Raw genomic sequence first — 20685 nt, 5'->3', positions numbered from 1 at the left:
AATCGTTGAAACCTACATTTCAAAAACAACATCTAACAAGCATACTTGCATGAATGTATTTACTTATTATTAGTTACTAATGTTATATCTGATTGGCATGTGGATTTATTTTAGGGTTACATTTTTCTCAATTCATCCAAATGCCAAATTGTCAGTATTTGTTATATTAATGTATTCAGCAGAGACTAATTGTTTGACCTCCCCTCCCCTCTGGGAATACATCACTCTTGGTCAGATGTCATTTGGAGTCCTGCCCTATTACTTTCACCCAAAGTCTTTGGGACTCTTCCTGACAGTTTGTGAACCGTGTAGTTTTATGTAACATCCAAAAGCAAATACAGTAGAATTATAGCAGCAGCTGCACTCAGAGCTAGTGGGAGATGAAAAGAGGGATGGGGAAAAGAGAAGGGAAGTGAGAAGGACAGACAAAATGCATTCCTGATGGATCCCTCATCTCTTACCCGCTGATCGCTTCCCAGCACTTGAAAGCTGGCCGCTACCTGTAAATCCCTCTACATATCAGAAAAGATCCCTCTCTGACACTCTGGGGATTTTGTGGCTTGACAACAACATTAATCAATCAAGCACTTGTATAACAATGGAGAAGATAAGAGGTAGTAGTGGGTGTAGGACTCGCCAATGTCTTATCCTATATGTTGTCCTAGGACTCCATGGATCCCAGCTTCTTACAGTATACTGAGGTTCCCCATCAGAATGTATACTTCTGCAGGGTAATTGATTCAACATATGCTTTATCTGTCTCCGAGCAATCAGAGAAGAAGACATATGTGTCTAAATGGTTGCTTCCACACTCATGGGAGAATGCTGAAGGATTTATGCTGTCCCTGTGTTCTTGCTATATTTCACACATGATGTGTTCATGGGATTGTTTTTCATTGATTGTAGGCTTACTGTATTTAAGATGCTTGCTATAAACTCTGGAGCATTAAAAGGCATTCATTATTACTTAAAAAGCATTGCAAAAGTTGAGATCAAGGTATCGTAGGGATTTCGAAATACTGGAAAACGGACAGGGAAAGTACTGAGTAAAACAAAAATGCTGTAGGATTCTGTCTCATTGGCAAGAATACCATTTGAATTTTGGCATGACTATAAATTCTGGATTGTACTCTATCAGCCATATTAACAGTGATTGTAATATTCATTGGTCAATTGAAAGCCACATGGCTGTCGAAAACAAGCATCTTTTGTTCCAGCATGTTATGGCAACTAATGAGCCATATTTTAGGTCAATTGTACATTTCTTGTCCTGCCAGAATCCCCTGGGGGGTGCTTGGTGTATTTATGGTAACTGATGTAAATGAGGAGATAGGACATGAAGACAAACTCGAACAAGGCTGAATTAATTCAAAGAACACATCTCTTCCCCCTACGCCCTCCCGCATAATAGAACTAAAGGGATATCATGTGAAAAGCTGAGGTATTTGAGTCTTGGATATAATTTGTTAATTCAATTTTTCTCATAATCTAATTCTGAAATACTTTGAAAATCTCTAGAAGGTCAACTCAAACTTAATCTTCTGAAAAGGACACCCTAAGAAAGTGTCTCTGGTTAAGCAGACTAAATAATGGCCATAGGTCTTCAATGTTGTTTACCGGTGTAGAGGTGGAATGGGGCCATTCTCTGTGGAGTCTATTGTAAATTTCTTCCCCTCCCCTAAGCAACTCCCTCCAATTGGGGATTTCATGTGTGGTTTTGTCATTGACTCGCTTTGGCGGAATAAATCTGCTGGAATACTCATGTAGATATGGAACATTTACTCATAATACTGCAGTACATTATAGATCACCCTTTGTCATACCATTGGACTAATGTTAATGGCAATGGTGATGCATTTAACCCACCCAAAATTCTGTGAGCTGCATTGGCAAAGTGTTCCAATAAAATAAGAATGCAAGACTCCTTTGTGTAGCAACTGAAGAGGAATTTTGCAGAAGTTCCCACTGCTATGACTTTGGCCATGCCGGCAGGTTTCTGTATAGAGATTCCTCTCAGGCCAAAGCTAGATCAGACCTTTGGCCCGGCTGGCGACCTGCTCTGTTACAGCTGTGCAGACCCATCCGGCAGATGTCAGTTTAGTGGGGAGTATAGAAGAGGGCACTGGGGTGAGACAGGGGCCAAGAGAGGGGCCTCTCCACCCCTGGATCACCCACTCCAGACTTTAAGCATGTTAGACAGCCTTCCTTCTCCAATCTTGAAGCCACTGATGGACAATAATACTTTGCACTTTACACTAAATGTGCCATTTAGTAATTTAGTTATCTAACCCTTTTATTCAAGCTTACTGCACAGTTATGGCACAAATAATTCCACAGAAGTAACCTAGGGGTAAAGTACCTTACTCAATGGCACAATAGTAGTACCTCATGCATCAACCCTTGCAGGATATGATCCTTTTGGCTGTAAGTCCAAATCTGTAACCACTAGGCCACACATTAAGTTATGAGAAACAACCATTTCTTAAACCAACAGTATCTGCATCATAATTTTCTTGCAACTAAAGGCTTTCAGTTGTATAAAGATAATCAGATGTGAGCAATAGCTGCACCAATAACCTTTGAGAGCTGCTTTCATTTCCAAACTTGATTTTCAGCTCTGTCCTTTGAAGATCTCCAGACTATCCATCTTTATCATGACCCGTGCCTGTCTCAAACGCCCAGTTACCATCCTTGGATCCACTGCAGTTTTATCGCCCTGTCTTACAAATCACGGAATCCAAACCATATTTCACTTGAATCAGTTTCAGTTTAGTGTGAAGGCCATCAGGATGTCAATAGGTTGTGACAGAGTTATGAAGCCTAGCGGAGTCTTTCTTCCTTTGGCCTCATAGTCCTGCTGTTTGGCCTTCCATAAGTTTGAAAGAGGACCAGATGAATGACATTCGAGGAAGTCTAGCCACCCCTCTGACCATTAGCAGAAGGATAAATGTTTGTTGGCCTTTCTATAAAGTTATTAATGGTGTAAGCCAGAAAAAAACTGCACACTATAAAGATGCTAATATGTTTTGATGATGCTATCTAACCAATCCATTTTTCTCAGTAGTTTTCTGCAGTTTTCCAGCAGTGATATACTGTATATCTATCTATATGTGTATAGGTAGCTGACCTTCATCGTACAATGGGGCTAAAGACCCCTCGGGGTAAAAGGCACTTTTGATTTTATTTTCTCCCAAAACACTAACCAGAAACATTACATCAGCATTTTCCTAAACTGGAACTATGCAGTGTCACTATGCACTGCAAAAGTTTCCTCATACATGAGATCATCGTTTGCAATGTCTAAAGCTTTTATATAATTTAACCTAACATTGAATAACTTTTAAAATGTTACAAATTTTTCTAGCTAATTATGAGAATCCCTGAAATTATCACATTTATTTTGAGACAAAATACTTATATGTCATTTTCTGTTTTTCTTTTTTTATGTTGAAAAAATCTAAAGATTTTCAATAGCTGTCCAATAAGTTTCGAATAGTATTTGGGGGGGAAAGCCCTCCTGTTGCAGAGGCCAAAGGCCAAATAAAACGCAATGTTTTTGGTCAGTGGTAGGAATAGATTTGTTATTAATATTCAAAGTGGGCTCGCATTGACGGATCCAATCACAACGGTGATTCGTTTGTTTATACTTGAGAAATTATGAAATACCGAATATGATTTAAATTAACAAGAAAAGGTGCACCCTTTTCTGAAGTGGTTATTATGAATAACCGTTATCTTAATTGGTTACTCAAAAAAAAACTTTTTACATAAGTTGACAAATTTTGCCCTATAGCCATTGCCTTTACATCTACACTATCACTATAACAGCCCACATATGGGGTAAAGGGCACCCTCACCGTCTTTATAAAAATAATAATAATAAGAATTTTAATCAAAACAACCTTCCTTTTATAATGTATTTTCACACAAATTATGATGCTCTATTAATATTCAATAAAATCAAATGTAGTTTTTTCAATCTTGAAAGATACATTTTCCTTAAGGGGTGCCTTTCACTCCATTGTACTCTACATCTCCAATTTACAGTATATGCACATATGTATTAAAGAAAGTGTCATATTCTTATAATTTATACGTTTTTGTTAAGTTTCTAATGGTGGAGAAATAACTAAATAAATAGCAGCATTATTGCATTCCAAGACCAGAAGAATGCTTGGAACATAATCCCACCCAACTGAGATTCTTACAGTAGCTTATGTTCCATAATAGAATAAATAGGATTTATGAACACTGTATAGAACAAAATTGTTGCAAGGCTTCAGTGAGAATGTTCTGACAGTTTTGTATTATTAGAATTTAAATGACTTTTTTTTAGCTGCTTTGTATTCGTTGATTCTTATCTTAGTAATCCCACTTTCCTTTCCTTTTTTTTGTATTTCATGTTCCCAGCAATGGTAATTAGCATTGTTCCAGTCTGGAAGACAGAGAGAGAGAGAGAGAGAGAGAGAGAGAGAGAGTTTATGGTTTGATGTAGTCAACACATTGCTTGTTAGACTGAAATTGGTTTAAATTGCATTTTTTGGTATAAAAACACATGTCGCCCTTGTTTAATGTGTATTCCTTTGAAACATGAGGTGAACAGACTAGGCCTTTTTAAAACCATCCCTTAATGGCATTTTCCTAAAGAAGAAACAGGTTTCACTGGAGAGTGTAGATGTATACAAGGGGTATGGAGACATGATCCAACACCCTATTAAATTTATGGGCGAACAATTTTTTCGTCATATTCACAGACTTTTTTAAATAAAATATGCGCATTAATTACAGTATCTCAATTAAAATAGTTCATCCCAAAATGTAAATTCTATCATCATTTACTCATCCTCATGTTCCAGCACATATGACTTTCTTTCTTCCGTGGCACATAAAGTTGATGTTAGGCAGAAAATTAGAGACTGACAGCCTCAGTCACCATTCAGTTTAACTGCATCTTCTTTCCAGTGTGGGAAACATCTCATAAAAGATGGAAATTAGAACCGTTGTGAATGTGCACTCAGATTCATCCATGAAAGGTGATTGCAGAAAACACAAATCTCCCTAACACCATTGGCAACAGATTCTAAATGATGCGTTCATTTTATGGGTGAAACAGTCCTTTAACTACAGTTCTTTATTTTTATATTCAAACTATTTATGCTAAATGAGCCCCATTGTTTTACCATCTCCTCACATTATAAGCCAAGAGTGCCAATGGACAGTGCTGAAGTTCTTCCTCATGGGTTTTGCTGCGGGTATGAGGAGAACCGTCTCAGTGGGGGAATTAGGTTGGATTGCAGCAAGCAAGACTTGGAATCTAGGGCTGTTCAAGGTGACTTTGTAATTGGTTTCCAAATCCAGCTGTGCTGACGCAACTCTCCCTGCTCCAAACAGTACTGTATTAATTTGGGCGCATTGGGCTCAGTGTTTGCCAGCTTTAACTTGATAGAGAAACAGGGCGCTAGCATTCAAGTTAACCTGTGTGCCTCGGTGACGCCACGTTCGTTTCAAAGGCACGCTGCAAATTCACTTAGACAGATATGCTTCACAGGCTCCAGTTGTGATTAAAGCAGACGGGAGTCTTCGAGGAGCACATGGTAAAGCCACAGGATCTGCAGCCTTTGTCTTAAACTCTTTGACTAAAGGGATGCAGGCAGCACATGAGACAGAGCACTAGAGAAAGAGAGACAGAGAAATTGATCCAAAACCTCTTTAAGAATTGTCATAGCATTATGCATATTACAGATTGTGTGGTCTTACTTTTGTGCAGAGATTAGTTCATGTGTTTTAATAGGATGAATGTGTAAGAAAAAGATCAAATGTAAAGCCAAGGAAATAAGGAGATAAACGGTTGCATCTTCATAATAAAAATCTGAAAAATAAAAGATATCAATTCTCTTAGACAGCAAGGAGATTAAAAGGAGAGCAAATTGAGATTTAGGATTTTTGCTTCTCAAAAATGTCCGTATCTATGTCTCCTAAGCAATTGTAGGGGACACATCTGAGACAAAGTTGATACCTAAATGAAACATAATTTGAGTCTCCTAAATGATGCAAGAGCAACCTCAGAACAAGAACATTTCCCTCATTGACTTCACAGAGGACAAAATCTGCACTTCACAGTAGAAGAAAGAAGGTAGAGATTGTCAAGATGAAAGGGAAGAGGGGTGGAGAGCGGGGTGCAGGGGTCAGGAGGCACAGCAGAGCATGACAATTTTGGGGTTGTGGGGGAAGGACCAAATGTTCCCTCATTTCCCAACTCTAGGCTCAGGTAAACTGGTAAACTTAGAATCTAATGAAATACAGAACATTTATAGAGATTCTACAGGACAAGAAACACTCACTCTAGGTCAGTATTTCTCAACTGGTGGGTGGCAACCCAGAACGATCTGCTCCGATAGGGAAAAATGGAAAGTCGGATCATGCCACGGAATAAAAATAATAAAAGGTCATTCTGACTTTTGATTTCACAATTGTGACTATATCTTGCAAATTGCAAATTTATATCTCGCAACTTTATAATTTCGTAATTGGGAGTTTATATCTAAAAACTGTGAGTTTATGGCTTGCAGCTTTTTCTTGAAACGGCAATGTTATTTCTTTCAATTTCAGCTTTGCATCACAGTTGTGACTACTGCAATTGCAACTATTTCTGGTAATCTAGTAAATACAAGTTTATATCCCCAAATTGTTGGTTTACATCTTGCAATTGTGACATTATTTCTCGGAATTGCAAGTTTATTTCTCACATTTAAAACTAAACTGTATTACTTGAAATTGTGAGTTTTCATCTCACAGTTGCAACATTATTTCTCACATCTGCTATGTTATTTCTCACAATTTCGGCTTTATATCTCACAACTGTGACTGTATTGCAACTGTGATTTTATGAGCAGCTGCGACTTTATTGCTCTCAATTACGATTTTATATCTCACAATTGCAACCTTATTTTTTTGAATTTGCAACTTTTTTAATTACGACAATATTTCTCGCCATTTTTAGCTTTATATCACAATTGTGACTATTGCCACGGCAACTATTTCTTGTAATTGCGAGTTTATATCTCAAAATTTGAAGTTTACATCTTGCAGTTGTGACATTATTTCTTATAATAGCAAGTTTATTTCTCACAACGGCAACTATATTTCTTGAAATAGTTTATATCTCGCAGTTGCGACTTTCTCACAACTGCAACGTTATTTCTCACAATTTCGACTTTATATCTCGCAACTCTGGCTTCATTACTCACAATTGCGACTTTATATCTCACAATTGCAGCCTTATTTTTTGTAGCATCGACTTTTATATCTCACATTTGCAACATTATATCTTGCAACTCTGACTTTATATGTCACGATTGTAAATGTATTTGTCGTAATTGGGAGTTTAAATCTCAAAATTGAGTTTATAGCTCGCAATTGCATCTCTGTTTCTAATAATCACACGTTTATCTCAGAATTGTAACTTTATTTCTCGCAATTTTTTGCTAACTGTAGTGCAGCTGCAGTCATTTCTTGTAATTTCGAGTTTTTATCTCAAAATTGTGAGTTTATAACTTTTCGCAATTGCGAATTATATCTCACAACTGCAGTGTTATTTCTCACATTTTCAAACTGATATCTTACAGTGACTGCATTACAACTGTGACTATTTCTGGTAATTGCAAGTTTATATCCTGCAAATGCAACTTTTTTATCTCACAATTGCAACTGTGACTATATATGACTGAATTTCATCTCATTCCTTTTCTTCTAAAGAAAAATAATGCTGAAATAAAATAATATAATGCAGTTCTTCAGCTATAATCATGCATAGTTTGGATAGCAAAATAAACATACCTATCAACTTTTAAAAGGTAGACGAAAACCACCTCCCATGTCTTTTGTTGTTGACGTCAAAGGATGAGTGCCCAATCAAACTTTATGATATTCTGTGCAAATTTATTTTGATTTATTATGCAATATTATCCATCACCAAGATGGACAGGCTGCGTAACATCTTTAAAAACCATGAACAACACTATGCAAATTGAAAGTAAATGCCATCCAGACAACGTTACATGCAGGTGAATACATTTGTTTGTAACAAGAGAAAACAATCTTTGTTTTGCACGACAAACTTTTGGTCCTGTGTTGAGTCACCACTTGATGTACAGTGCAATTTAAGACCTGGGTCTTGAAGCAAAATCAGTTGTGAACCACTGTTCTCGGCCCTTTATCTGTATGGAACACCAGGTTTACATTTGAGATGGACTGATGAGGTAAACGTCTTCTTCTAAACCCTTTCAGAACATCATAGCTGGGTGGGGGTTTCACTTTTAAAGCGCAAGAAAGAAAGATTTGAATCCAACGCATGACAGATGGGAAAGAGTCAACTTTAGTCGCATAAAACGTTGGCGATCCATTGAAGTCATTTGAATGAGATGCTAGCTGTTAGCAGGGCTGACAGTTTTGCACATGGATAATGTAAGCAACGCTTTGTGCGAAATGGCCAGTGAGTGTGTGTTTTGTAGAGTGTGTCTATGGAGTCGTTGCTTCAGAATAGAGTGTGTCTTTGTGTGCACACCATGAAAGTGGAGCTCTTAAATGCACTTTTAAAAAGGGACGCCTACTCTTTGTGGCCAGTCGTATTGAGAGGCCTTTGTCCCCACCTTTCATCTGGATGCACAATGGACCAGCCCGTTTTAAACACAACGGTAGATGAACTGCACTGACAGTGTATTAAATGTGGATGAATTGCACAGATCAATGTCCTTCAACCTTTCACATATGCAGGGCTCTAGTCTTTTCCCTGTAAAATATAGAGCAGGCTGCTGCCTAAACAGCCTTTGAGTGGGGCTAATTATATTCATGTTTTGGTGGAGGAGATGCCAAAATGTGCAAATTATCCTTTTTTAAAGACAACAGTCTAAAGTCAGTCTGGTTTAAATGGAAGCTTAATTTGGTGTTGTGACTTAAAGGGATAGTTCACCCAAAAGTGAAAATTCTATCATCATTTACTAGCCCTTTTATACACTTATTTGTTTACAAAAATGTATTAGTTGTCTTTTGTTAACAGTAAAGGCATTTGAACCATATGGTTAATAAATCTTGACATTAGGCAATATGCATCATGTGAATGATGTGTGTGTACATTTCCACAATGTGCTTCCAACAACACCACTGTGGAAAAGTGCACTAGATTGTCTTCAAAGTGTCTGTCAGGTAGATAAACATACTCAAGATGTCTGTGGGGGTGATGTGTGGGCTACCTCTGACCTGTTTGCAACCTCTCATTTCTGATGGCAGTTCAGAGAGGCATGTTTATACAGATCACAGCTTTAGCCACTTAACTAGAACAACAGGGACCTCGCCATGTCCTAAGAGGCAGTTTCCCATAGAGACACAATCTTTTACCACACACATACTCTATAAACCTGTGCCTGTATTATTGGTGATTCCTAACTGCATCTTACTCTCCTTTTTAAAGTCAACCTGAAATCATAATCTACCTTATTTACGTTCTGAATTCTGTACTGTCTTATTGTGAATGATTCTTTGGCGCATATTAAACTTGCTCCACCTCTGAAATGGCTTTACTTTTTTGCTGACATCACCAGGCCCTTTCACTGTCCAATCAGTAATTAATTCATAAAAAAAAGCACCACCCTTTACCAAACTTTATTAAAGTCAAATGGGCTGTGAACACTTTTTCAGTTTAATTTCATGCTTCTTTCACCAGGTGTGGTTTAGCAACCGAAGAGCCAGGTGGCGAAAACAAGCAGGAGCCAATCAGCTTGCAGCATTCAACCACTTGTTGCCCGGAGGATTCCCGCCCACTGGAATGCCAACTTTACCCACCTATCAACTTCCAGAATCTACATATCCCGGCACCACTCTCTCACAAGGTGAATAAAGCCTACTAAAATCCACAACCCTTTGTAGATACAACCTTGCTGAAACAACAATATCCTTACAAATGTAATATACTATGTGCAGTGATGGTATCAGATGGTAATAGCATGGGCATTAACGTTTACCATATTCATGTTCAATGGTATTTACATGGCACTCCAAAATATATGGCAATATCATGCTTGTACCATGGTACATGTGTAAAAACCATAGTACAATGGTAAATGTTAAAAAAAAAAAAACATGGTACGATGTCTATAAACCATGGAAATAATATGATTTTCTTCTTCTCAAAAAGTATCAAAAAGCACTTTAAAGGTGGTACAATGTACATGTCCAAAATAACATGGTATTACCATGGTACATGTCCAAATAAAAAGGTAGTACCGTAGTACCTGTCCAAAAACATGGTATTACCATGGTAAATGCCCAAAAACATGGAAGTGCTATGGTATATGTCCAAAAAAGGTAGTACCATGGTACCTGTCCAGAAACGTGGTAATACCATGGTACTTGTCCAAAAATATAGAATTACCATGGTACATGTCCAAAAACATGGTATTACCGTGGTACTTGTCCAAAAACATGGTAGTACCATGCATGTACAAAATAAAAAGGTAGTGCCATGGAAAATGTCCAAAAACATGGCAGTGCTACGGTATATGTCCAAAAAATTTAGTTCCATGATAAATGTCCAAAAACATGGTATTACATTGGAGCATGTCCAAAATAACATGGTATTACCATTGTACATGTCCAAAAATAGTAATAAAAGGTAGTGCAATGGTACCTGTGCACAAAACGTGGTATCAGCATGGTACATGTACAAAAACGTAGTATTACCATGTCCATGTCCAATTTAACATGGTATTACAATGTTAAACGTCAAAGAAAAATTTTAAATAGGTAGTCCCATGGTGCATGACCTAAAAACATGGTATTTCCAGGGTACATGTACAAAAACGTAGTATTACCATGGTACATGTCCAATATAACATGGTATTACAATGTTAAATATCCAAAAAAATAAAAGAAAAAAAGAGATAGTACCATGGTGCATGACCTAAAAACATGGAAGTACCATGGTACATGTCCAAAAAAAATAAATAAAAGGTAGTACCATGGTACATGTCCTAAAGCATCGTAGTACCATAGTACATGTTCAAAATATCATGGTATTACCATAGTACATGTGCAAAAACATTGGTATTGCTATTTATTTTTTTGTTAGGGTAGATTGTGAATAAGCAAGCATTACCATCTCATTCTTATTGCCTCTTGTGTTTGCATTTCAGATGGCAGCGGTACATTACATCGGCCGCAGCCTCTTCCACCTTCCTCCATGCATCAGGGTGGACTCTCCGCGGACAGTAGCTCCGCCTACGGCCTCTCGTCCAATCGCCACACCTTCTCCAGCTATTCAGAAACATTCATGAGCCCATCAGCTTCAAGCAACCACATGAACCCTGTGAGCAACGGCCTCTCGCCACAGGTTAGTGCAGAGAATAACATGAAAGGAACGTTGAATGAACGTCGACATGGTTCAGAGATCAAGTACATGCTAGAATTTAAGCCAGCATTATGTTCTTGGCTGAATAAGGATCTTTTTTTGCACTGACAAAGAGAGAAAAAAGTGTTTTATTCTGAGCACAAATCCAGTTAACTTTAGCTATCTTCCCCAAGTCTCTTTCAACTTAGATGTAACTCAGCTAACATGAAAACATGCTCAGTTTAAAAAGGAAACTTGAGTTGAGGCTAGAACCCAAGGGCATAGATTTGGCTTGAACATTGTGGGGGTTACAGTGTAAAGAATTTACATCATTTTATAAATAATCTAAGCCCCTGCTAGAACCATTTCCAAACCTTTATTTACATATGTAAATAAAGGTTTGGAAATGGTTCTAGAATATAATTTCTAGGACTTTAAGGTCGACATGAAACCAAAAGGACACTTTACACACATTCCTGGTCTTATGGTGAAATATGAATCCGTATATATTATTGTAATAATGTAATACAAAATGTAATAACGTACTTTGCCTCTGAAACAACGCTCTTTTTCTGACCCATAGAGACATATAAAGACCACTTTTCACCATCCAATCTATTTCTGATCACACCCTACGTCCTTTTTCTCATTGAATATGCTGTTTCACTCTGAAATGCAGTAACATTTTTCATGTTGACTTAAAGTCGAAATAGACTGTGTATATATTTAAATGTAATTAAGTTAGGGTGTTCTGAGTGACCTTTACCTTGCTGCTCCTGCAATTGTTGGATGAGCCAATAAGTGGATCCTTTGTTCTGTGGGTTGGTTTTGTGTAGTTGTGGTTTTCCTAGTTATCCACTATGGTCTCTCCAGGCCTAGCAATGCAAAATAATCCGTATTGATGCAAATCGTGTGTAAGGAGTGAATTATGCATAATTATCCATCAATACTGGGCAGGCTTGCCGACCCTCACCGTCGAGATGCGGCTAACAAGGATAAAATAAGATTGAAATGGTGTGTAAAGAGTTGAAAATTAATTTCAATGCTGCATTTGTCCACAAATACAATTTTGTTCACACATGTTTTATTGGGGCTTTCCTTTTCTCTCCCCTGCTCTCTCAAAGCAGATTGAGAAACATACTCGGTATTAACCACTTTTTTTCAGAGAGAAGAAAGAATTAAGGATTTGGTGACAAAAAAAGAGCTTTTCCCCTCGTAACTAGAACGTCGGAAGGATAACATGGGCGTCTTACAGTGAGTGAGATTGTAAATCGTGGCACAGGGGCTTTGAGTGCTAATGCCTTCGCTCCAAACCTCCGTAAATACCAGCAGACATGGAGGTCTTTTTTCTATTAATGGGAGTATTTAACAGTGGTTATGGGGGTGCTGTCTCTCGCTTTCTTTGCAGCTGCGCTGAAATACTTTAACTTCATAAATAGTAAATGTTTCCTGGTAAATACTGTGGATAGTTTTACAGCTTTAAAGCAGATAATTGATTTCAGTATTCTATTTTGTGTTTTCTGTTAAAGATATTTTTTTTTTTTCATTAACATCATTGGTCAACATCAAAAGGAAATTCAACAAGCAATTTCAGATAGACTGAGGAAAATTGGTTTATAATGCTTGTAGGTTATTTTATGTCACAGTTACACAACCAGCCACACCACACAACTGTGGCATCCCTAGAAAGCCCAGGATGTCCTGTTGACAGTACTGTAGGACTCAAATAGATTGCATAAATTGTGCTTGACTTCAGTCTCAGACTCATGTCCCCCACAGAAGGCCAAAATGAATTGCTGGGTCTTAGGAGGATATAGAAACTCCTTCCAAACTGTTTAAAAGGGTTCTCAGGATCCACATCATGAAGATGGCTGTTTTAATTGATTTGATTGGATCTTTTTGGTCACTACATAGTTCCTATGCCTCCATTTGTGTTTATTTTATATTTTATTTTTATGTGCGTATCCAACTTTTAACTGGTAGTGTTTACTAAAATATTCCAATATTTTGTGGGTTTCAACAGTTTGTACACGCGTATCAAATATTAGGGAAGTTTACAACACAATTGGAGCTGAGATGAAGAGAAGGCTGAATCAATCACATTAAATTGTTTCTTTTTTATTTTTTATTAAAGACCTCCATTTCCCTCTTACATATGGAAGAATCATCAACTATCATGGCGAGGAGATAAATGCTCTTTTTTGACAGGAGAGTAGCAAAACTTTCACACTAAAGCTCCACATTTCTTCATTTCACATGCAAAGTCCAAGAGCATCTGGTGTGCTCTTATGGGACATCACATAACCTGACCAAAATTTGATTAACTTTCATTTACTTTAATCTGTAAGTTGTCTAAACAAAGTCTACTTTACTGTACACTTACACATCATCTTCTTTATCTCTGATTTATAGTAACTCTTTGTGTGAAATTTAAAATGTATCACTATAACGTCAGAATTGCAAAAATAATTACTGTTTTCAAAAAAGTTTCCCCGAACACTCCCCATCTTCCATTGGTCAAAAAACAGATAGTCCTGTCCCAAACTCACGCCATTGGTTGAGTGTTTATACTTTTGGGGGAATCAATCTTCGAATCAACAAGGTTAGAAGAAAGTACTTTAACTTTGAATATTTGCACCTTGATAAGAAACTTTATATGGTACGTTTTACAATAAGGCTCTATTTGCTCAAATTATGGTTGTCAATCAATACATTTTTTTAATTGAATTAATTGCATGATGTGCTGATTAATTAATCACGATTAATCGCATTTCAATATTTACAGCAAAAGGCCTCCATGTTAATATATGACAATACAAATGTTTATTATTACCTCATGTTAGATTATAATGCATGAACCTATGCTAACACATGCAACTTTTAGTTTTAAAAATGAATGTTTATGATTAAATAAGAATTAACGAAGTGCTGTAAAATGATTGTTCGCTGTTAGTTCGTTAACTAATGTAGTTAACTATTGTTAATGAATACAGCCTTATTGCACACAAAACAAACAGCTCTATTTCTAAATTCAGATTGGATAAGAGGCACTCAAAGCCATTGTAATATGTCGATAAACACACACTTGTAATCGCGCATTTCTTATTAATGCACCAACTTGCCTAGTTACTCGGCAACCGTAAACGAAATCTATAGTTAAGCTAATAAACTATATTACATGGCAGAAGAATTGTTTATTCCAATTATAAATACAAGTATTTATTGAACATTAGTGTGTTTTATGGCATTGCTATTTCCGTCGTTTTATAAACAGCTGTGCTTTTGTGGTTGTGTATTCAGGAAAATTAAGCTTGTTTTTTTGTTTTTTTAAAGTGGAACTGTTACTGCCGGCAAACTTTAACCTTCAAAAAACCAATAGATGTCACCTTGCTGTCTGTGACAGAAAAAATATGCTTTTCCATCTTTAAGATGAAAGATAACTCCCTCAGGCCTATATATTAGAACTTTGCAGACAACACCTGTCTGGCGGAGATAGGCGCATGTGCTCGGACGAAAGACCTATTTCTCCCAATGTCTGCTTTTGATGGGCTACTGGTTGCTGGTAAAGATTGACCAAAATGTTGTGAGTGGCTGTAAATGGGTAGTGGTGGCCGAGTGCCAGGAGGTAATGGACCCCTGCTGATCTCAGCACAGGTGTTGGTGTAAACTATCCAGACAGCACACATTTTCCCATTACAGACCAGTAGAAAAGCCATCAACCAGCGGTTGTTGTTGTTGTAGTCCTTGATTATAAGTTAAGACTGGTCTGGGAGTGATGCAGTGTCAGATCTATTAAGCATTGCTTGGCCGGACTGCAGGTATGGGTTTTTTGGGGGGGAGGGGGGAGCCGTATTACCCTTTTTCATTTTGCTGCACAGCAGGTGCTGGATAAGGACACGGACTCTGGGAGATGTCAAGGAAAACAGTCTTTTCCATTCCCTTTCTGACGATACAAGGCTTTTTCATTGGGGAAAGATAAAGTGGCCCCAATAAGTATTTGGACACTTTAGATACACTTAAAAATGTCTGAATGTCTTTGCATAATACACATTGTGCATTTATTTTGAAGAAACAGAAGAAACACACTTATATATTTTAATATAAGTGTATTTAAGCAATATATGTATTATTATTATTCAAAAATAAGACGAAAGTATTTTTACACTTTCTGGTTGTCAAACGTTAATGGAACATGTCCATTGTTAATGTGATTAAAAACACCTGAGGTTACTTGAGGAGAACTGATGTACTGACGTACATCCACTAAAAATCCCCTTACACCATCTGGTTAAAAGTCATTGCAAAACTGAGAAAAGTTTTTTCTAATACAATGACATTCAGACATGTTTAAGTGTGACTTCAATAAAACACAAGGCGAATCAACAGCATTTGTGGCATAATGTTGATTACCATAAAAATCTATTACGTCTCACCCCTCCTTTTCTTTAAAACAAAGCAAATATCTGGGTTGCAGTGAGACATTTACAATGAAAGTGAATGGGGTCAATCTGAAGACGTTAAATACTCACAGTTTTAAAAGTATAGTGTACACAATGCGTTATAACACGATTTTAGTGTGATTAAATTACTTTTCTGTGTGCAGTTATATCTTAGTTTACAAATTTGTTGCCATGACAACATACCGCCGTAAACCCTATCCTATACAAACTAAATTTAAAGCAACTTTACAGCTAAAATAATACACAAGTTTTACAGAAGAATTAATGTAAGTGCTTTTATAAAATGATAAGCTTTTAAACTCTCAAAATATTGGCCCCATTTACCTCCATTGTAAGTGCCTCACTGTAACCTCGATTTTTGCTTTTATTTTAAGAAAAGGAGATTCATTTATTATTTTTTATATAAAATCATTTGTATCAGTTGTGCTTAACTTGTATCAAACCTATTCCTTTAAATGGCATGTCGAGGCATGTCCAAATACATTTTTGGAGCCACTGTATGAGCCATTTTCTTTTTTGTTTCTCCAATAGACAAACATCTCCATTAGTGTTTATTTTCCAAACAAGAAAAATGTGGATATATTTTCATCCTGATGACCCCTTAAATGTCCATACTGATAAAGATAATATGCTTCAATGTCCCATAAACAAGCAGAAAATCTCTAATTGATGTTATCTAGAGAAAATAGGCACAAGTTTCCGGTTTCTGTGTAGATGGGAATAAAGAGAGAAAGCAACAGTGGCAAAGAGCAACCTAGCACTGTTTAACCACACTGTAAGCTTATGATTGCCATTATGGCTCTAAATGGGTTTTTAAAAGCGGTCCTGGGAATTGTGTTCTTTGGCAAAGGCGTTTGAGGTGGATTCCGCTGCTTTGCCTGACAGGGACACCTGCTGGGAGAGAGTGAGAATCAGCAATGCAGAGAGGAATGCAGATAGCTCTAGAGTGTGATTGGGGCCATTAAGAAATCTTGTACTTAAGAGTTGTTTATATTGTTATTTGTTTGTTTTTATTATATTGTTGCCCTAATATAAGAGAGATTCCTTACAAAAATGTACCATGGAAAGCATATTTTCCAGTTACCAAAATACCAGTTACTACATTTATTTTGTCTACTGTATAAATTAAATTAATAAATGAAAATTATAATAATAATATAAAAATTATTAATAAATAATAATAATAATTCATATATATATATATGAATTATTATTATTATTTATTAATAATTTTTACATTATTATTATAATTTTCATATATATATATGCTGTGCAAAAGTTTTAGGCAGTTGTGAAAAATGTTATATAGTGAGGGTGTTAAAAATAATTCCACGATTAATTTTACGAAATCAGTATTTGGTGTGATCACAATTTGCCTTTAAAACGGCACCAATTGTTCTAGATACACTTGTGCACAGTTTTTCAAGGTTGTTCAAAGCATCATGGTGAACTAAATTGCTTTGGTCTCTTCATGTAATCCCAGACTGATTCAATGAAGTTCAGATTTGGGCTCTGTGGGGGCCATACCATCTGTTGCAGGACTCCTTGTTCTACTTTTATTCTATTCTATTTGAAAAAGCAATGTTTGGAAATCTAATATTGATATTTCCTACTGAAACACTAAAGCAGAAGATATAAAATAACCATGTTAAGACTAACACTAGACATGTGCCTAAGACTTTGCACAGTACTATATATGTATATATACATACACAGTATATTACTTGTGGGAGTGTACTTGTGCTGTGGAATGAAGCTCTTCTCACGGATTGATGGAGGGATGGATGGATGGAGGGATGAATGCGTGCGGCAGCGCACGACTGAGCGGGGTTGGGTCTCGGCATCGAAGGGATCAGAGAGAAAACAGACGTTCACCCAAGCCTCCCTTTGATCTCTGTCCCCGGGCCTGCTCGCCTGCACCGTACCGCAAAGCATCGGGTGCTCACGCCAGCCCTCGCCAACCGCTGCTCATGACTGTCAGACAGAGATAAGCACAGAAAAGCTCCAACCCTCTTCCTCTTCCATTAGCTTCTCTCAAAAAAGGGGATGAATTACATTTAAGAACCCTGTGCTGGCATCGACTAAAAAGCAAGAAACCTAGCTCACAAAATTTCAAGTGCTCGCTTCCCTCGCCTCGCAGTTTTGACAAGACATTAGGCACGTGAATATCAATGAGCCATGGAGACGCATGAAGTCCCACACATTATTAAAAAACTTGAGCATTAAGCTGCAGACTGGGCACGGTGTCAGCTGGCACGCTCTCGTGACAAACGAATCAAAGCGGATGAGCACACGGCATTCATCCGTACCCTGTGCACTCCCAGCGCGAGAGGGGGAATTGATACTTAATAATTAGAAGCCATATTAAAACAGATACTGTTTATATTTGGCAGTAATGGAAAAGACCTATAAGAGGCTTTCCAAAAACAAGACCTGTTTGGTGGATGCCAAGTACACCAGACAGCAAAATCATCGCCATGGGCAAAGAAACTGTAGTTTTGGTGTTAGGCTTATGGTTTGGGTGTCTCTGAATAAATGAGTGCTCAATTTAAGTCTATGGCACAATGACAATGGAAAGTGATGAACTGCTGCACTTTAACAGCTCCATGTCACAAGAACTGATCTGAGCTTGTATTGTGCTCAAAATAATGTCTAATCTTACTAGTTGAGAGCCAATAATTGTTCCACTCTTAAAATGAAAGGTACTGGTTCTTTGTAGCACCTTAAAGGGAGAGTTCACTCAAAAATGAAAGTTCTCTCATCATTTACTCACCCTCTTGATATCCCAGATATCCCATTTTAATAAAAATAGAAAAATATCTTCGCTCATTAGGTCCTTAAAATTCAAGTGGAAAGAACAGACAGTCAGCATAAACATCATTCAAATGACTCCAGCAGTTAAATTAATGTCTTATAAAGAGAAACAATCCCTTTTGGTGTGAAAAAGATAAATATTTAAGTACTTTTTAAATATAAATCAGTCAGCAGCAGTATATGTGTGTTCACACGGCCTCTTGTGTGACGAATTCACGTTGGCATGTTATGGACGTAATTTCACGTTCTTCTCTCGGTTTAGACATCCAGGATAAGCACACAAAGGCACCATTGTGAGTAAACAAACAGATAAATACAGATCAAAACCAACTAAGCTTCTGTACATCGTTCCTGTTACTCAGTTGTAAACAGTGCCACTTTTCCGGCTATGACGCACATGCAAAACACATTGGGGATATCATGAGGGTGAGTAAATGTTGAGAGAATTTTCATTTTTGGGTGAACTAACCCTTTAAGCTCAGTAAACAGCCTTCTTTTTATCAGTGGAGCTTAAATCATAGAGACTAGAGGGTAGGCTTTTTTTTATTTGGACTGTAGGCAACCACCTAGAACACTCTAGTAGCAACCACATAGAAGACTCTAGGAACCACCTACAACACTCTAGGAACAATCTAGAACACTCTAGCAACCAACTAGAACACTCTATCAATGATAAAGAACACTCTAGCAACCCCCTAGAACACTCTAGGAACCATGTAAAACACTCTACCAACCACCTAGAACACTTTAGAAACCACCTAAAACACTCTAGAAACCACATAAAACACTTTAACAACAATCCAGAACACTCTAGCATCCACCTAAAACACTCTTGCAACCATCTAGAACACACTGACATCCACCTAAAACTCTCTAGCAACCACATAGATCACTCTTGCAACCAAATGGAACACTATTGAAACCACCCATAACACTCTTGCAACCATCTAGAATACTCTAGAAACCACCTAAAACACTTTAGCAATCACCTAAAACACTCTAACAACCACCTAGATCACTCTTGCAACCAAATGGAACACTATTGGCACCACCTATAACACTCTTTCAACCATCTAGAATACTCTAGCAACCACCTAAAAAACTCTTGCAACCATCTGAAACTATTTAGCAACCATCTAAAACACTACATGAATGATCTGGAATACTCAGGCATCCAGCTAGAACACACTAGCAACCACCTAGAAAACTCTTGCAACCATCTAGAACACTTTAACAACCACCTAGACCACTATATGAATTATCTTGAATGCCCAACCACCAAGAACATTCGAGCAACCACCTCAATGCTGACTGCCCTGCACTGGCCCAATGAGTCCAATACCACTGTCTCTTACAGAAAAAAAGTTCTGTTTTTATTTATTTATTTAAATATTTTTTCCTACTCCAATCTCTTCCTTTAAGACTGCTCAAGACTCACCCTCTTTTCTTTCTCTCCTTCCCCTGAAGTGGAAGAGATGCTTTTTCCCCCGTCTTTCAGATGAAAGGCTACGGCGGACAATAAAAATGCTATTTAAATGCAAGGCTGTTTGTATGCGGGTGAGAGATATTTTCTCCCTGCCGAAAGTGAGCTGCCGCATCCTGATAAATAGCAAATATAAGGGAATGTGATTTACATTTATCTTGCAGAGGCAGCCAATATAAATTTCGGCAAATCCTAGAAGATAGGGATTTAAAGGAGGAAACCACTAAGACCAATTTAAATGCCGAGTGTCCCGCGCAACTGGAAATGCTATAATATGGAGAATGGCATGTATATAGTCACATATACACTTACACGCACATATATACACACTGATCATATCTTGTATAACAATTATCGAGAGACCAAAACATGCAGAATTTATATGTATTATTTTACTGTAGGTGATTGTTTGGTGTTTTATGTAGAGGCTGGACTTGTCTATTATAACAGGCTTTTGTTTTTCATGCAGTGACTCCAAATAATATTTTAAGACTTAAGCCATACTTTTTAATGTATGAATGTCAGTGCATTAGATAACAAAATATCAA

The 20685-nt window shown here is 37.3% G+C and overlaps 1 protein-coding gene across 2 annotated transcripts in view; it reads left to right on the top strand.

The window, feature by feature from the left end:
• The window catches only part of LOC127632517 (paired box protein Pax-7), a 69981-nt gene that overhangs the window by 28887 nt on the left and 20409 nt on the right, over positions 1–20685 (top strand). For both annotated transcript variants that reach the window (XM_052111136.1, XM_052111135.1), the window contains exons 6-7: positions 9719–9884; positions 11187–11383. In XM_052111136.1, coding sequence (XP_051967096.1) covers positions 9719–9884; positions 11187–11383 — 363 coding nt within the window. The remainder of the gene's footprint in view (positions 1–9718; positions 9885–11186; positions 11384–20685) is intronic.

Source organism: Xyrauchen texanus, chromosome 39 (genome assembly GCF_025860055.1).
Source record: "Xyrauchen texanus isolate HMW12.3.18 chromosome 39, RBS_HiC_50CHRs, whole genome shotgun sequence".
NCBI lineage: Eukaryota > Metazoa > Chordata > Actinopteri > Cypriniformes > Catostomidae > Xyrauchen > Xyrauchen texanus.
Note: the sequence above shows the minus strand (reverse complement) of the source record. Positions and strands in the feature narration are given on the sequence as shown.